This window comes from Tursiops truncatus, chromosome 7 (genome assembly GCF_011762595.2).
Source record: "Tursiops truncatus isolate mTurTru1 chromosome 7, mTurTru1.mat.Y, whole genome shotgun sequence".
In the NCBI taxonomy this organism is placed as follows: domain Eukaryota; kingdom Metazoa; phylum Chordata; class Mammalia; order Artiodactyla; family Delphinidae; genus Tursiops; species Tursiops truncatus.
In genome coordinates this window covers 76,097,278-76,113,852 of record NC_047040.1, presented here as the reverse complement: position 1 = coordinate 76,113,852, position 16,575 = coordinate 76,097,278, and the positions used below count along the sequence as shown (strand labels likewise).

Sequence of the window (16,575 nt, the reverse complement as noted above, 5' to 3'; positions counted from 1 at the left end):
TTGTTTTCATTGGGAGGGTGTCATTGCTGTTTTCAAATATGCAGTATTCCCATGTTAGCACTAATGTCACAGGGATTTATTTATATTCAGTACATAAAATATATGAGTGTTTTTTAAACTGGAACACTGTTTGCATGTGAGTTATTATAATCTAGTTCTACTGAAGATCCCCAACAAAATATCTAACATTCATTTCTTTACTGAAAAGTTTGTTGGATCAAGTGTGAATCTGACTGTACCTTTAGAAGAAGGGAGTTTTTCTATTCTTGTAGTAGAGTATTTCTCCCATGGTAATCAATGGACCCAGCTGATGAGTAAACATTGATAACTCTTTCTAAAAGAAGGATGACCAGGGCCTAGATAACAAGACAGACATGAGTAAAGAGGGCTTTTGGAAATTCTCTGAGGCCACCGGGGTGACTCCTGAGCAAGATTCAGGACTCTGAAATGGAACCTAGATGTTTACTTCCATGTTAAAAATTCAGTTTTATGCTTTCCTGTACTACAGCAAGAAACCTAATTAATTGACTTTCTGAAAAAGTGAAAATGAAGTGTGGGAAAATTCCTTTATACAACCTACTGATTTTAAAGTAACTATCTTCTGTAATGAATCTTATAGAAATCGTCTGAAAAACTTTTAAAGATAGAGATTACACCTTTCAGGATTTTTGAAACATATCCAGAAGAGGCAGCACGTTGTACTGAAAAAACCCCAGGCTTCGGAATCAAGCAGAGGAGGGTTTAAATACTGACCTCACAGTTTAGGACTCAAGTAGCACTAGGTCTTCTCTCTGGTACCTGTCAGCAGCAGGAAGGTAATCATACAAGGTTATAGTGATGATTGAGGATAGAGAGCATCTACAACACCACCTAGCAAGAATTAGTAGCAGCACCAGTAGTTACAGGTATTGTAATTATAGCTACTATTTATTGTTTTCTTACTATGTCAAACATTATGCTAGATGCTTAATAATAATTGCAGTATTTAAAAATCACAATTCCATGACTTAGGTTTTGTTATTATCCCCAATTAAATATGGAACCTGTATGGAGAAAGTTCACATGATTGAGCTAATTAAATATTGGAGTCAGGATTCAATACATTTTAGTCTGACACTAAAGCTCACTTTTTCTTATAACTAGAAGGAGAAAATAGATTATATTACTATATGTTATTCATTCAAAATGCTTTTATTAAATAAGAGATTAAACTAGAACCTGTGTTATATGCTAATGATGCGAAGTCAATAAGGAAAGACCTTTACTCTTAAGCCATTCTACTGAAATGGGGGTGGGGGGATGGCAAAAGAGCATCAAACAAACAGATAAGAAATTAAGTAGAAATACACATGTGGTATATAGACATGCTATAAGCTGCTATTTCAAAAACCCAATAAATTCAAAACTCTATGAGATATATTAAGTTTTGAACTTTCTGGAATATTAACGTACTGCAGTTTTCCACTTTAAAACCATCCTAAAGAGATGCAATCCTGCACCTGTTTCCTTGGAAACAGAAGGACAAATTCACCAAGCACTGCTTTCTAATTCAATTTCGCCTAGTCATGTATACATAATTTGATGGACACTTTGATAATGAGTTCGGGATGAACTGTTAATGGACAACAGTCATTTACTTAAATCTTTTTCTTTCTTACTACCTGTCATTAACCATCAATTTAAAAATGTAAAAAACTACCTTTCCTTATATATGAAGGTACTATCTCTCAAAGTCTCAAAGTGGTATCAGGTGTCCAAAGCTACTTATCTAGAGGACAAAGTTATTTCTTTGTAGTAATTCATATGTACTCCTCACTTAATTTCAAATGAAATTGTTAGGATTTAACAATTTACAATTTCCTTGAGTTTCAGTGTTTTTCAAAGCCTAGATATTTAATATTGCAGTGCATTGATGAATATAAATATTTTCATGTCAATTTCTCTTTATAACTTTCCTAGTTGTATTGCAAGATAGAGGCAAACATGGTATTCAGTTTCTATTATCGTGTATTGTCACCAAAATAATCATCAGTATTGATATCAGATAGCTGTCTTAATTTCTTACATTTGCATTTTACTCAGGTAATTGAAATATTACTTTACCCAGCCCGTGAATTACATGCAGTTTCCAATGGGAAGTTAAAAGCTGTGCAATTGCTTTGAACTAAAACCTTTAATTAAGTAGCTTAATGAAGCATATGCCTTTTAGACTTAGTAAGCAGATCATAATGGAATAAGGAAGTAGAGCTTCTTGCAGCATTAAATTCTCTCTTAAGTAGCCCTTTAGCTTATGTATATTTAGCATGTCAGCTTCTGATCTTGTAAATGTAAAAGCTAATTCAAGTATAAGATTGAAAAATGGCTTTCTAAAGTAGTAATGCTTCACCCTAAATTTTTGGCCTCAGACAGGCCAGCATTTTGGAAAAATGTGAGCTATGTAGAACACAAGAATAGAGAGGGCAAGAAGGGAGAGAAGAGGATTGCTGGAGCCAAGTGACTTTTAACTCTTGGGGCTTAGTATTTGCATTTACATGTTGCTTGGAAGACGTTTTGACATTAGTCTCTGCATTTTGTACTGCCTGCTTGACCTCAGCACTTCCTTCTCCTCTTGTATTCTTTAACCTTATCAGCTAGTTAAGATCCTTGCACACATTGACACTGTATTCCTTAAATATTGTTAAAGAGCAAATTTAACTAAAAATAGACATCTATTGACTGCAGGGATTAAGGATAAAATCAGTTACTGCCAAATGCAGAGGCTAAAACCTTGAGAGTGTTACCCTTTCTGCTGGTAATCAGGAGATCTATTTATAAATTCACCATCTTCTTGACCCTTTAATAGGATAACCAGTAAGAAAGCCTCATTTTATACAACTTGGCACAAGTGGGGGCATTCTCTCTGCCCATGATGATATTTCCAAAACTCTTTGGGACCAGTAGCTGATTTTCATCCCAGTGTAACTAAATATGCACATATACAGGCAGAATATATTACTCTTCATCAGATGTTAACCTTAAAGAATGTTGGGCTGGGTAACCCACCTATGGACAAAATGAGCAAGTATCCTACTAGAAAAAATTTTTTTTGTTTTTACTTTACACTGCTGATAAATAAATTAGAATCAATTCTATCACTTAAATATGTATTGGCACAAACAACTGCAACAAACTATATTCCAGTTAGGCATATGAATTCTCCTAGGATTCTTGATTGCTTTTGTTATCCACCAAAATAACTGAAATTGTTCAGTTTTCTGTATTCTTTACTGTTTTGTTGAAGGAGGTTAAGATATCACATACTCATAATTTTTAAATCTCACAGGACATTCTAAACCCAGGTTTACATAAGAGAAGTCAGCTTGGGTTTGTTAAACAGATTTTGCAAATCTGTGTAAAACCATCCTTCTGATTTATTCATAATTTGGTAAAGAGAAAATAAATATACTTAAATGCATATTCACTGCAGCAACTAATTACATGCAAATATTAACATTAAACTCTGGAATGCACTGCAAATGTGCCAATTTCCTTCTTTACAAAGTAAAGAGAAACCAAATGAGGTTGACATATTTAAAATAATGAGTAACATAATGTGCAGTTGAAAGATAAGCATGTGTTGGAGTAATTAAAGCCCCAAAAAAGCTAGTTTAAGTTTAGACTCTTATTTTAGAATGAAGCTTACCTGTTAGTTTTGAAGTTCAAAGGCGGTGGGGGTGGGAGTTTATGACTCTTTTTTTAGACTTGGAGTTCTCATTGTTGCTTGCTGTTACAATCCAGCAGAGGGAGCAAAAGCTAATGAACAAACCGTGCAAGTGGTAAGAACATTACCAATGATACTACCACTGAGTAGAAACATTTAGAAAAAGAATTGCTGATTTCAAACATCAAAACACAAGTGGGAAAAATACTCCCAAGTTTATGTCATGAAAGATTGTTCTCAGGCAATAAAAGATTATGTGTAAACAAAGAAATGTCAAAGCAGACAACAAAGTTAAAACTACACTGGCCCTACACCATATATTCAAAGCTATACCACAACATAAGGAATGAGTCACAAGAATTTCTCAGAATGCAGAACTACCCATATGTTGATACAGGTTGGATTCTGTAAGGAGTTTCTATGGATGAAGTTCCTCCATGTTTGTTTGCCTAGATTTTTCTCAGGATTAATGAATGGCATGATCAAGCAATTGGTGTTGTCAGGTAATATGACACCAGTGACAAGATCAGGATCTTTCCTGAAATTTCATTTCTCAGCTTAAATAACATTCTTTGGGAATATATATATTTACCTCAGTTCCAGAGTGTTCTTACAATGGTTCTGATTTTAAAATCATGCAAAATCATCCTATATCTGATCATCCTTTGCATCTCAAAAGATGAGATGCATAGTTTGAACTTTCCTGTATGCCAGTATCTTATATTGTGCATTAAGATTTGCTTGTTGAAGACTGTCAGAAGACACTAGTGACTCTTTTTATGTTTGAAGAAAATATTACAGATTCCCACTGTTAGGCTCATTGACTTGAGAATAACCTGATGTACATCAGGCTGCCTTCTAGGTGTACATGCATTTTTTTAAAAAACTCTGGATATCATAGGACTACTCACAAAAACCTCTCAGATACTGTCTCTATCCAGATGATATGTCCTTCTCAATTTTTTAAGATGGGTATTGCTAGCCCTGTTCCCTGACACTCCATATTTGTATCCAATGTCATGATAGCCAGAAGTCATTTTCATGACCGGGCCCCAACAGTCTGACAGACACTCAGCATGGAAACCACTTTGCTTCTAGCCTTTTTTTTTTTTTTTTTTTGCGGTACACGGGCCTCTCACTGCTGTGGCCTCTCCCGTTGCGAAGCACAGGCTCCGGAAGCGCAGGCTCAGCGGCCATGGCTCACGGGCCCAGCTGCTCCACGGCACGTGGGATCTTCCCGGACCGGGGCAAGAACCCGTGTCCCCTGCATCAGCAGGCGGACTCTTAACCACTGAGCCACCAGGGAAGCCCCTGCTTCTAGCCTTTTTGACCTGCTTCCTCAGGTCTGATCCTAGGCCCCTTTCATGTTCCATGTGTCTTTGCCACTGTCTGGATGACCTGTCATTTACCTTTATTCAACTAGAACTTAATCCTCCTTATAGGCCTCCTTTCTGAACAACACTGCCTGCCTACCTGTCTGGATGGCAGGACCAGGCAATTCCCAAACTCACTATAATAACTTTCAATAACTTATTTGGACAAACTACTTAACCTCTTTGTATCTTAATGTTTTCATGTGTAAAATTGGGGTAATAGGTTGGTTTTGAATTAGTTATTACACATAAGTGCTTGGGACAGTTCATGGCACATACAATTACAATTATAAATAATAATAATTATTGTGGTGGTTGTGGTGCTTGCCATTCCTGTCTCATTCTGACAGCTTTCCTAAAACCACTGACTCCTAATTATTTCTAGTCTCCTAGAACCCATGTCCAGCCAGCCTCACCAGATTCAACTTGGGTTCCTATACTATATCCTCTTAGCACCTGCTGCATTCTAAGGGACAATTAATATTACATGTCTGGAAACCATCAAACCAATTTTTAGAAAAGTTAGAACATGTCATGAATAAAACAGACTCCTTTTCATGAAGTCCCCAAAATGAGTCTATTCTGGAATTCTGAAAAAATAGCAGCAGCAGTGACATACTGTTTGAAACTCTTTGAATTCCTCCATTGAGGCAGAGAGAGCATCCAGGTTAGCAAAACCAAAAACTGATGGACAACTTTAACAATAAAATTAGGTGACAAGGTATTCTCACCAATCCCAAAATATGACCGGTAAAATTCATGACCATATGATAATACAATCATTGCAGTAGGAAAAAAGGGAAGCAATGGGGTGCCTGATGGAAATGAGACCAGGATAACACCTGAGTTGCCAATAGATACTCATGAGAAATTGTTTTATGCCAATTTAAAAATAGTAGTTGAAACTGGGAGAAGTGTTTTCATAAAATCCAATGTGCAAGCCAGTGAAAAGTCCTCTCTCTAAATGTCTGAACGGTCTGAAAACTCTGCAGCCTGTGAATTCTTACAACTCAATAACTGAAGCTCTTTTTCAGGAGAAACTTCAGGGAATAAAGCCCAGCTTATGGAGGTAGGGACAACAGTGACAAAGTCCAGATAAAAATGGGAGAGGGCAGGGGGGTGGCGGTAGAGACAAGATAGCAGAGTAGAAGGACTTGAGCTTGCCTCCTCTCACAAAAACACCAAAATCACAAATAACTGCTAAACAACCACTGGACTTGAAAAAAGACTGGAATGTACCAAAAAAGATACATCTAAAAGACAAAGAAGCCACAAGGAGACAGTAGAAGGGGGCCCATGTGCAAAATAATCAAATCCCATACCCACTGAGTGGGTGACCCACAAACTGGAAAATAATTACATCATAGAGGTTGTCCCACAGGAGTGAGAGTTCTGAACCCCACATCAGGCTCCCCAGTCTGGGGGTCTAACATTGGGAGGAGGAGCCCCCCAGAGCATTTGGCTTTGAAATCCAGTGGGGCTTGATCGCAGAAACTCCACAGGACTGGGGGAAAGAGAAACTCCACCCTTGGAGGGTATACACCAGGACCCATGGAAAAAGCAGGGACTCCATAGGAGCCTGGGCCAGACCTACCTGCTAGTCTTGGTCTCCTGGAGAGCAGGGGGGTGGCTATGGCTCACTGTGGAAAAGAGAACACTGGTGGCAGAAGTACAGGGGAGTACTCATTGGCATGAACTCTCCAGGAGGCTGCCATTTTGTCACCAAGTCCTGGCCCCACCCAACAGCCTGAGGGCTTCAGTGCTGAGATGCCTCAGGCCAAATAACCAACAGGGTGGGAACACAGCTCCACCCATCAGCAGACATGCTGCCTAAAACCTTCCTGAACCCACAGCTGTCCATTAAACACACTCCTTGACATGGCCTGCCCACCAGAGGGACAAGACCCAGCTCCACCCACCTATAGGCAGGCACCAGTCCCTCCTACCAGGAAGGCTGCACAAGCCTCTTAGACCAGCATCACCCACCAGGGAACAGACACTAGAAGCAAGAAGACAATCCTGCAGCCTGTGGAACTGAGACTGGAAACAGAGAAAGTCAGACACAATGAGATGGAAAAGGAATATGCACCAGACAAATGGAAAAGATAAAACCCTGGAAGAACAACTAACTGAAGTGGAGATAGGCAATCTCCCTGAAAAATAATTCAGAGTAACTATGGTAAAGATGATCCAAGATCTTGGAAAAAGAATGGAGGCACAAACCGAGAAGATACAAAAACAGTTTAACGAAGAGATAAAGAACAGAGTTGAACAATACAATAACTGAAATGAAAAATACACTAGAAAGAAATCAGTAGCAGAATAACTGAGGCATAATAACTGATAAGTGACCTGGAAGATAGAAATGGTGGAAATCACTGCTGTAGAACAAAACAAAGAGAAAAGAATGAAAAGAAAAGAGGACAGTCTCAGAGACCTCTGGGACAACATTAAACACACCAACATTTGCATTATAGGGGTCCCAGGATGAGAAGAGACATAGAAAGGGCCTGACAATATATTTGAAGAGATTATAGCCAAAACCCTCCGTAACATGGAAAAGGAAACACTCACTCAACTCCAGGAAGCACAGAGTTCCATACAGGATAAACCCAAGGAGGAACATGCCAAGACACATATTAATCAAACTTACAAAAATTAAAGACAAAGAAAAAATATTAAAAGCAACAAAGGAAAAGCAACAAGTAACACGCAAGGGAATCCCTATAAGGTTATCAGCTGATTTTTCAGCATAAACTCTACAGGCCAGAAGGGAGTGTCACTTTAAATATATTTAAAGTGATAAAAGGAAAAAACCTAAGAATATTCTACCCAGCAAGGCTTTCGTTCAGATCTGACAGAGAAAACAAAAACTTTACAGACAAGCAAAAAATAAGAGAATTCAGCACCACCAAACCAGCTTTACAACAAATGCTAAAGGAACTTCTCTACGTGAAAAAGAAAAAGCCACAACTCTAAACAAGAAAATTAGGAATGGGAAAGCTCACTGGTAAAGGCAAACATTTAGTAAACATAGGAAACCATCCACACACAAATGATATCAAAATCAGCAATCGTGAGAACAGGAGAATACAAATGCAGGATATTGGAAACACATTTGAAATTAAGAGAACAGCAACTTAAAACAATCTTGTGTATATATATATAGACTGCTATATCAAAACCTCATGTAACTGCAAACCAAAAATCTATAATAGATATACACACAAAGAAAAAGGAATACAAACACAACACTAAAAGTCATCAAATCACAAGAGAATAAAAGAGGAAGGGAAGAAAAAGACCTACCAAAAGAAATCTAAAACAATTAACAAAATGGCAAGAAGAACATACATATTGATAATTACATTAAATGCAAACGGATTAAATGCTCCAACCAAAAGATGTACACTGGCTGAATGGATACTGAAACAAGACCCGTATATAAGCTGTCTACAAAAGACCCACTTCAGAGGTAGGGACACATACACACTGAAAGTGACAGGATGCAAAAAGGTATTCCATGCAAATGGAAATTAAAAAAAAAACTGAAGCAACAACACTCGTATCAGACAAAACAGACTTTAAAATAAAGACTGTTAGAAGAGACAAAGAAGGATACGACACAATGATTGAGGAATCAATTCAAGAAGAAGATATAACAATTATAAATATTTATGCACCCAACATAGGAACACCTCAATACATAAGGCAAATGCTAACAGCCATAACAGTAACACAAGAATACTGGGGGACTTTAACACCCCGCTGACACCAATGGACAGATCATCCAGACAGAAAATAAACAAGGAAACACAAGCTTTAAATGACACACACAACAATAGACCAGATGGGCTTGATATTTATAGGACATTCCACCCCAAAGTGGCAGAACACAGTTCTTCTCAACTGCACACAGAACATTCTCCAGGTTAGAGAACATGCTGGGCAACAAAGAAAACCCTGGTAAATTAAAGAAAATTGAAATCATATAAAGCATCTTTTCCAACCACAACACTATGAGATTAGAAACTGAACACAAGAAAAAAACTGTAAAAAACACAAACATGTGAGGCTAAATAATATGCTGCTAAGCAACCAATGGATTGCTGAAGAAATCAAAAAGTACCTAGAGACAAATGACAATGAAAAGACGATGATCCAAAACCTATGGGATGCAGCAAATGCAGTTCTAAGAGGGAAGTTTATAGCAGTGGATTCTTACCTCAGGAAACATGAAAAACTGCAAATAAACAACCTAACCTTACACATAAAGCAACTAGAAAGAAGAGCGAACAAAACCCAAACTTAGTAGAAGGAAAGAAGTCAGAAAAATCAGAGCAGAAATAAGTGAAACTGAGATGAAGAAAATAATAGCAAAGATCAGTGAAACTAAAAGCTGGTTCTTTGAAAAGATAAAATTGATAAACTTTTAGCCAGACTCATCAAGAAAAAAATAAAATAAAATGAGAGAGAGGGCCAAATCAGCAAAAATTAGAAATGGAAAAGGAGAAATTACAACAGACACCACAGAAATACACAGGATCATAATAGACTACTACAAGCAGCTACAGGCCAATAAAATGAACAACATAGAAGAAATGGAAAAACACTTAGAAAGGTGAAACCTTACAAGACTGAACCAGGAAGAAATAGAAAATATGAACAGACCAATCACAAGTACTGAAATTGAAGCTGTGATGAAAAAACTCCCAAAAAACAAAGTCCAAGACCAGATGGCTTCACAGGCAAATTCTATCAAACATTTAAAGAAAAGCTAACATCTATCCTTCTGAAACTATTCCAAAAAAACTGCAGAGGAAGGAACACTCCCAAACTCATTCTTTGAGGCCACCATCACCCTGATACCAAAACCAGACAATCACAAAAAAAGAAAATTATAGGCTAGTATCACTGATGAATGTAGATGCAAAAAATCCACAACAAAATACTAGCAAACCTAATCCAACAATACATTAAAAGGATCATACACCATGTTCAAGTGGGATTTATCCCAGGTATGCAAGGATTCTTCAATATACACAAATCAATCAATGTGATACACCATATTAATAAACTGAAGAATAAAAACCATATGATCATCTCAATAGATGCAGAAAAAGCTTTTGACACAATTCAACACCCATTTATGATTAAAAAAACTCTCCAGAAGCAAGCATAGAGGGTACACAGGCCATATATGACAAACCCATAGCTATCATCATTCTCAACTGAAAAGCTGAAAGCATTTCCTCTAGGATCAGGAACAAAACATGGATGTATGGTCTCACCACTTTTATTCAACACAGTTTTAGAAGTCCTAACCATGTTAATCAGAGAAGAAAAAGAAATAAAAGGAATCCAAATTGGAAAAGAAGAAGCAAAACTATTACTGTTTGCAGATGACATGATACTATACATAGAAAATCCTAAAGAGCTACCAATAAACTACTAGAGCTCATCAATAAATTCGGTAAAGTTGCAGGATACAAAATGAATACACAGAAATCTCTTGCATTCCTATATACTAACAGCGAAAGATCAGAAAGATAAATTAAGGAAAGATCCCATTTACCATTGCATCAAAAAGAAAAAAATACCCAGGAACAAACCTACCTAGGAGACAAAAGACCTGTACTTGGAAAAGTATAAGATGCTGACGAAAGAAATCAAAGATGACACCAAGGGATGTAAAGATATACCACGTTTTTGGATTGGAAGAATCAATATTGTCAAAATAACTACACTACCCAAGGCAATTTACAGATTAAGTGAATTCCTATCAAATTACCAATGGCATTTTTCATAGAACTAGAACTTAAATTTTTTTAATTTGTATGTTAACACAAAAGACCCCGAATAGCCAAAGCAATTCTGAGAGAGAAAAATGCAGCTGGAGGAATCAGACTCCCTGACTTCAGACTATACTACAAAGCTATAGTCATCAAAAGTGTGGTACTGGCATAAACACAGAAATATAGATAAATGGAACAAGATAGAAAGCCCAGAAATAAACCCACCCATGTATGGTCAATTAATCTATGACAAAGGAAGAATATACAATGAAGAAAAGAGTCTCTCCAACAAATGGTGCTGGGAAAACTGGCCAATTACATGTAAACGAATGAAACATTCCCTAACACCATACACAAAAATAAACTCAAAGTGGTTTAAATATCTAAATGTAAGACCAGATACAATAAAACTCTTAGAGGAAAACATAGGTAGAACACTCTGACATAAAACTGTAGCAATATCTTTTTTGATACACCTTCTAGAGTAATGAAAAAAATAAATAAACAAACAAATGGGACCTAATTAAACTTAAAAGTTTTGCACAGCAAGGAAACCATAAACAAAACAAAACGACAACCCACAGAATGGAAGAAAATATTTGCAAACAATGCAATGGAGAGGGATTAGTCTCTAAAATATACAAAAAGCTCATGCAGCTCAATCTCAAACAAACAACCCAATCAAAAAATGGGCAGAAGCTCTAAATAGACATTACTCCAAAGAAGACATACAGATAGCCAATAAGGACATGAAAAGATGCTCAATGTCACTAATTATGAGAGAAATGCAAATCAAGACTACAGTGAGGTTTCACCTCACACTGGTCAGAATGTACATCATAAAAAAGTCTACAAGCAATAAATGCTGGAGAGGGTGTAGAGACAAAGGGAACTCTCCTACACTGTTAGTGGGGATGTTAATTGGTATAACCACTATGGAGAACAGTATGAAGGTTTCTTTAAAAACTAAAAAGAACTACCATATGTCCAGCCATCCCACTCCTGGACACATATATGGAGAAAACCATAATTCAAAACAAACATGCTAATTGCAGCACTATTTACAATAGCTAAGACATGGAAGCAACCTGAATGTCCCTCAACAGAGGAATGAATAAAAAAAGATGTGGTATATATGCAGTGGAATATTACTCAGCCATAAAAAAGAATGAAATAATGCCATTTGCAGCAACATGAACGGACCTAGAGATTACCATACTAAGTGAAGTAAGTCAGACAGAGAAAGACAAATGTCATATGATATCACTTATATGTGGATCCTAAAAAAATGATACAAATGAACTTATTTACAAAACAGAAACAGTCTCACAGACTTCGAAAACAAACTTATGGTTACCAAAGTGGAAATGTGGGGGGAAGGATAAATTATGAGTTTGTGATTAACATATACACACTACTATATATAAAATAGATAATCAACAGGGACCTACTGTACTGCACAGGGAACTCTACTCAATGCTCTGTAATAACTTATATGGGAAAGAATCTGAAAAATAATACATATAAAATATATATATAATATATATATAATATTATATATATATAAAACTGGATCACTTTGCTGTACACCTGAAACTAACACAACATTGTAAATAAACTATATTTCAGTAAACATTTTTTAAAAATAAAAATGGCAGAGTTGAACAGAACCAAGAGACTTCAAAAAACAGAAGGCAATTTTTTTCAACTCTTCAAAAAAATACAGGAACAGATCTAGATTTGTGAAGTTAGAAATGGTCTCCAGTGTAAACATTTCCTGTAGGTACAGCTGGAAACATTTATTCTTAAACATACCCAACGGGTAGCTGGGAAATCAGCTTTGCTATGAAAACCTCCTAACCTTTCCACCAGCACTGAGTTTTCAAAATGATTCACAAAATTAACAGGCTTCTAGTTACCAACTATTCTGTTGTGTTTTCCTGATAAGGGGAGTTTCAGCCCTGATTACACATCTGAATTATCTGGGGAGCTTTTAACTGTATTCTGGTCCTACTCTAGACCATTTGAATCAGAATCTATGAAGGTGAAGCAAAGTAGAAGTACATTCTAAAAGCTTTCCAGGTGAGTCTACAGGGCAGCCCAGGTGGAAACCACTGAAAAAGAAGTTGCTCAAAAAAGGAAAAGTAACTGTAATGTCACCATTCAATATCAAGACATGCCATACCTTCCTCCAGAATGGTGTTTGCCAAACTTTGCACATTTTAATCACCTGGGGAGACTTTACAACACCTGATGGACAGGTTACACCCTATACCAATTAAATGAGAATCATCTGGGCATAGATACCAAGCACCAGAATAGTTTAAAGATGTCAAGTGATTCCCCCCATCAGGAAGGAAGGGAGGGAGAGACAGAAAAAGGGAAAGAAAGAAAGAGACAAAGAGAGAAAGAGAAAGGGAGGGAGGGAGGAAGGAGGAAAAATTACTTCCTAATCAAATTCTCCCTCTTAAAAGATCCAGAGAATTTGTTTCCTGAAAGGAAAAAAAAAAAAAAAAAAAAAAGGAAAGGAAAGAATAGAAAAGGATCACTACCATAAGAATAAAGATAATAAAGAGTAAAATGATAGCTCTACAAAAAATGAAAGCACACCAAAACTTTACGCTTATAAGACAGAGGAAAATTGTAAACTAATATTTCAAAACAAGTCAAGAGAAATTTTATAATGATAAAATAAGTAAAAGAAAAATATAAATCAAATTTAGAAAAACCTCTGAAATGAGGGCCTGAAATGCAGGAAAGAACTAGAAATTAAAGAATGAATCATTTCAGAAATGAAGGATAAACTTAAAGAATAGATGAGTCAATAATCCCAGGAGAAAATGCCATAGAGTTTTAGAGGGGGGAAAGGAGGAAACTTTTAAAAATAAAAAAGAAATAAAAGACAAAACTATTGAATAGAAAATGACATATAGAGAAGCAAGAAGGTCCAAAATAATAGAATTTCCTAATGAGAAAAAGCAATGAAACAAAATAAACACTAAAAATTATAACTCAATATTTATTGAATTATATATAATTCAATTATATATAATACAATATTGTTCAACATTTACCCTTGAAAATAAATTTGAAACTATATATTGAAACAGAACACCATATACCTGGGCAAATGATACAGAATGAATTTTAAGATATGTTGTGGTAAACCTATTGGACTTAGTTTGGCATTCAGGCAAACAGACATTTGTAAGAATAAGGGAAAGAAAATCAGACTATCATCAGACTTTTCAAAAGCAACTATTTATGCTGGAAGTGAATAGAGTAACATTTTAAAGATACTCAAGGAAATATATTGTAAGCCAAGGATTTCAGATCCACAAAATGGATTTTCAAGCATAAAGACCACAGATACAGTTATCAATGTTAAGAACTCAGAATGTTGTTCCCAGTAAATGGAAACATCATCTACCTATTTGCTCAGGCCAAAACCTTGTAATGCTTCTTGATGCCTTTTTTTTCTCTCCTAGCTCATTTCCAATTCAATTGCAAGTCCTACTGGCTCTACCTTAAAAACATCCTAAATTTGACCTCCCCACCTCCACTGTTATCCTATTATTCGAAGTAACCATCATCTCTTGCTGGCATGACTCAATAGTCTCCTTATTTGTTTCTCTGTTTCCACTCTTGCCTCCCTCTAATCATTGGAACAGGGCTTGACCACACTGCTCAGTTCTGCCCAACCCCTTACCAAGTGTGAATTCTACTCCCCACTAATTTCAATTGCTGATTGGGGTTTACTGCAAATGACAGTACTTTTCCTAACTCTGGGAACCATTACCTGACCATAGGGTTCTGTACCATACAAAAAAGTTGAATTGTATAAACCTACTCCAGCCTCTATAGAAGTTTCTAATCATATTCATTTGCCAGTAGGGAGAAACATGTACCTATTTGCCAGTAGGGAAAAACATGTACCTAAAGCATAGATAACTATTATAAATAAATATATCCAAGTAATGTGTGAGTGAACAGTAATATGTGTCCAAATAAGAGTCAGAGGTAAGAATTTTTCAGAAGCAGAGTGGACAAGTACAAAACATACTACTTGGAGGTAAGACTAACGAAAAAATTCTAAAACACTGCATCTACTAGAAAGGTTTTTCTTCTTTTTTACATTCACTTGTGCTTGATTTAGTAATCTGGGCATCTTTAAACTCAATAAATGGCTTTTGTAATTGCATCTGGCGCAAATATGTATTAATGTTATGTTAACTATGGGACTAATGCAGTGTCTGAGTGTAAACCATGAATCTTATGTTTACAGTTGGCAATTTAATCTTGGTTTTGAAGAATTTTCATGTGAAATCACCATTTAGCCTTGTAATAGTCTTTCTTAGGGTCAGCTGCTTTCCACTAAGTTTGGCACTGGGAATGAAAAAAGCTGTGTATATTTTAGTTAAAGAAATAAACAGTATAATTAATCTTTATAAATGTACAGAATGGAGCATCTAGTAATGAAGCAACTAAAAATACATAAATTTGAATATTTGACCAATTTGTTTCTATTCCTTTCTCTATAGGACATCACGAATACACTATAGTTATCTGAGTGGAATTTGGAAACTGTCCTAATTTTAAAAGGATTTTGGGAAGAATTCCTAATTTATAATATGTAGAGGTTTTCTTCTTTTCTGATACTATGCTATAAACAAAGAGTGCCTCTTGATTGGATGCTAATGACAATGCTCATCCTATTCAAATTTACTTGAATGAGAGTTTAGAATCTTACACAGATCTCAGAATGGACATAGAAAAATAAAAATTTAAAGCAATGTGTTCTCCTTGGAGAAATTTCCTTACAAACTCATTTTGTTACCAATTTGCAATTTGAAAATATCAGAAAGACCTTCTGACTTACATTTTTGTGTGTTTCCTTTAGATAAGAAATGTTGAAACAAATCAATGTTTAGACAACATGGGCCGCAAGGAAAATGAAAAAGTGGGTATATTCAACTGTCATGGTATGGGAGGAAATCAGGTAAACTCTCCCTTTTTTTATCAGCTTCATATTTGGGGGGAAAATGTTGTATAAACTATTCAAGTAGACTACGGCTTAGTTTAGTAAATTAATGGGCATTCTAATCAAGAATTAATTTGCCTATGTTATTATCCCAAGTATCGTAAGAAAGCACTGAAGAATTTAATAAAAAGAGCAACACCTTCAATGAGCGTATGGTGAATGAGGCCAGATGTTTGAGACTCATATTACCATGTATGAGAAAACGAGGGCTACATTTTATTCTGTTGTTAACTGAATCATATAATCACTCAATAACTATGATGTTTTCCCAATGGTGATTATCCTAAATTTCTTTTTCAAATGTTTATATATGTCATATTTTCTGTGACTTTTGGTGGTTTAATAAAATTTTAAAGTGCATACATAGGTAAGCACATCTGTTACAACTTTGCTTTGGCTATCTGAAGATGCCCTTTGGACCAGGTAAAAATGTAGTCTTTAAACAAGATTTATACTTGACTGAAATTCTAGGACACCTCTTTCTGTGTGACAGTCCAATTAATTATCAGAAACTTATACTATAACAAGGATTCTTATGCTCTCTGTAAGCACTGGAAAGTGGCATGGCAAGGTGGGCCACGTGGAGGCTACTTGGCTGTGAGTCTTGCCGCCATGGCTACTTTCAGAGGCCAAATTTGGAGTTCGTGGGAACTTATAACAAAGCAC

The 16,575-nt window shown here is 36.0% G+C and overlaps 1 protein-coding gene across 1 annotated transcript in view; it reads left to right on the top strand.

Annotated features, from left to right (window-relative positions):
* Window positions 1–16,575, top strand: part of GALNT13 (polypeptide N-acetylgalactosaminyltransferase 13) — a 559,439-nt gene that overhangs the window by 497,680 nt on the left and 45,184 nt on the right. The window contains exon 11 of the mRNA XM_019922237.3: window positions 15,769–15,867. Within this exon, the coding sequence (XP_019777796.1) occupies window positions 15,769–15,867 (99 nt within the window). The remainder of the gene's footprint in view (window positions 1–15,768; window positions 15,868–16,575) is intronic.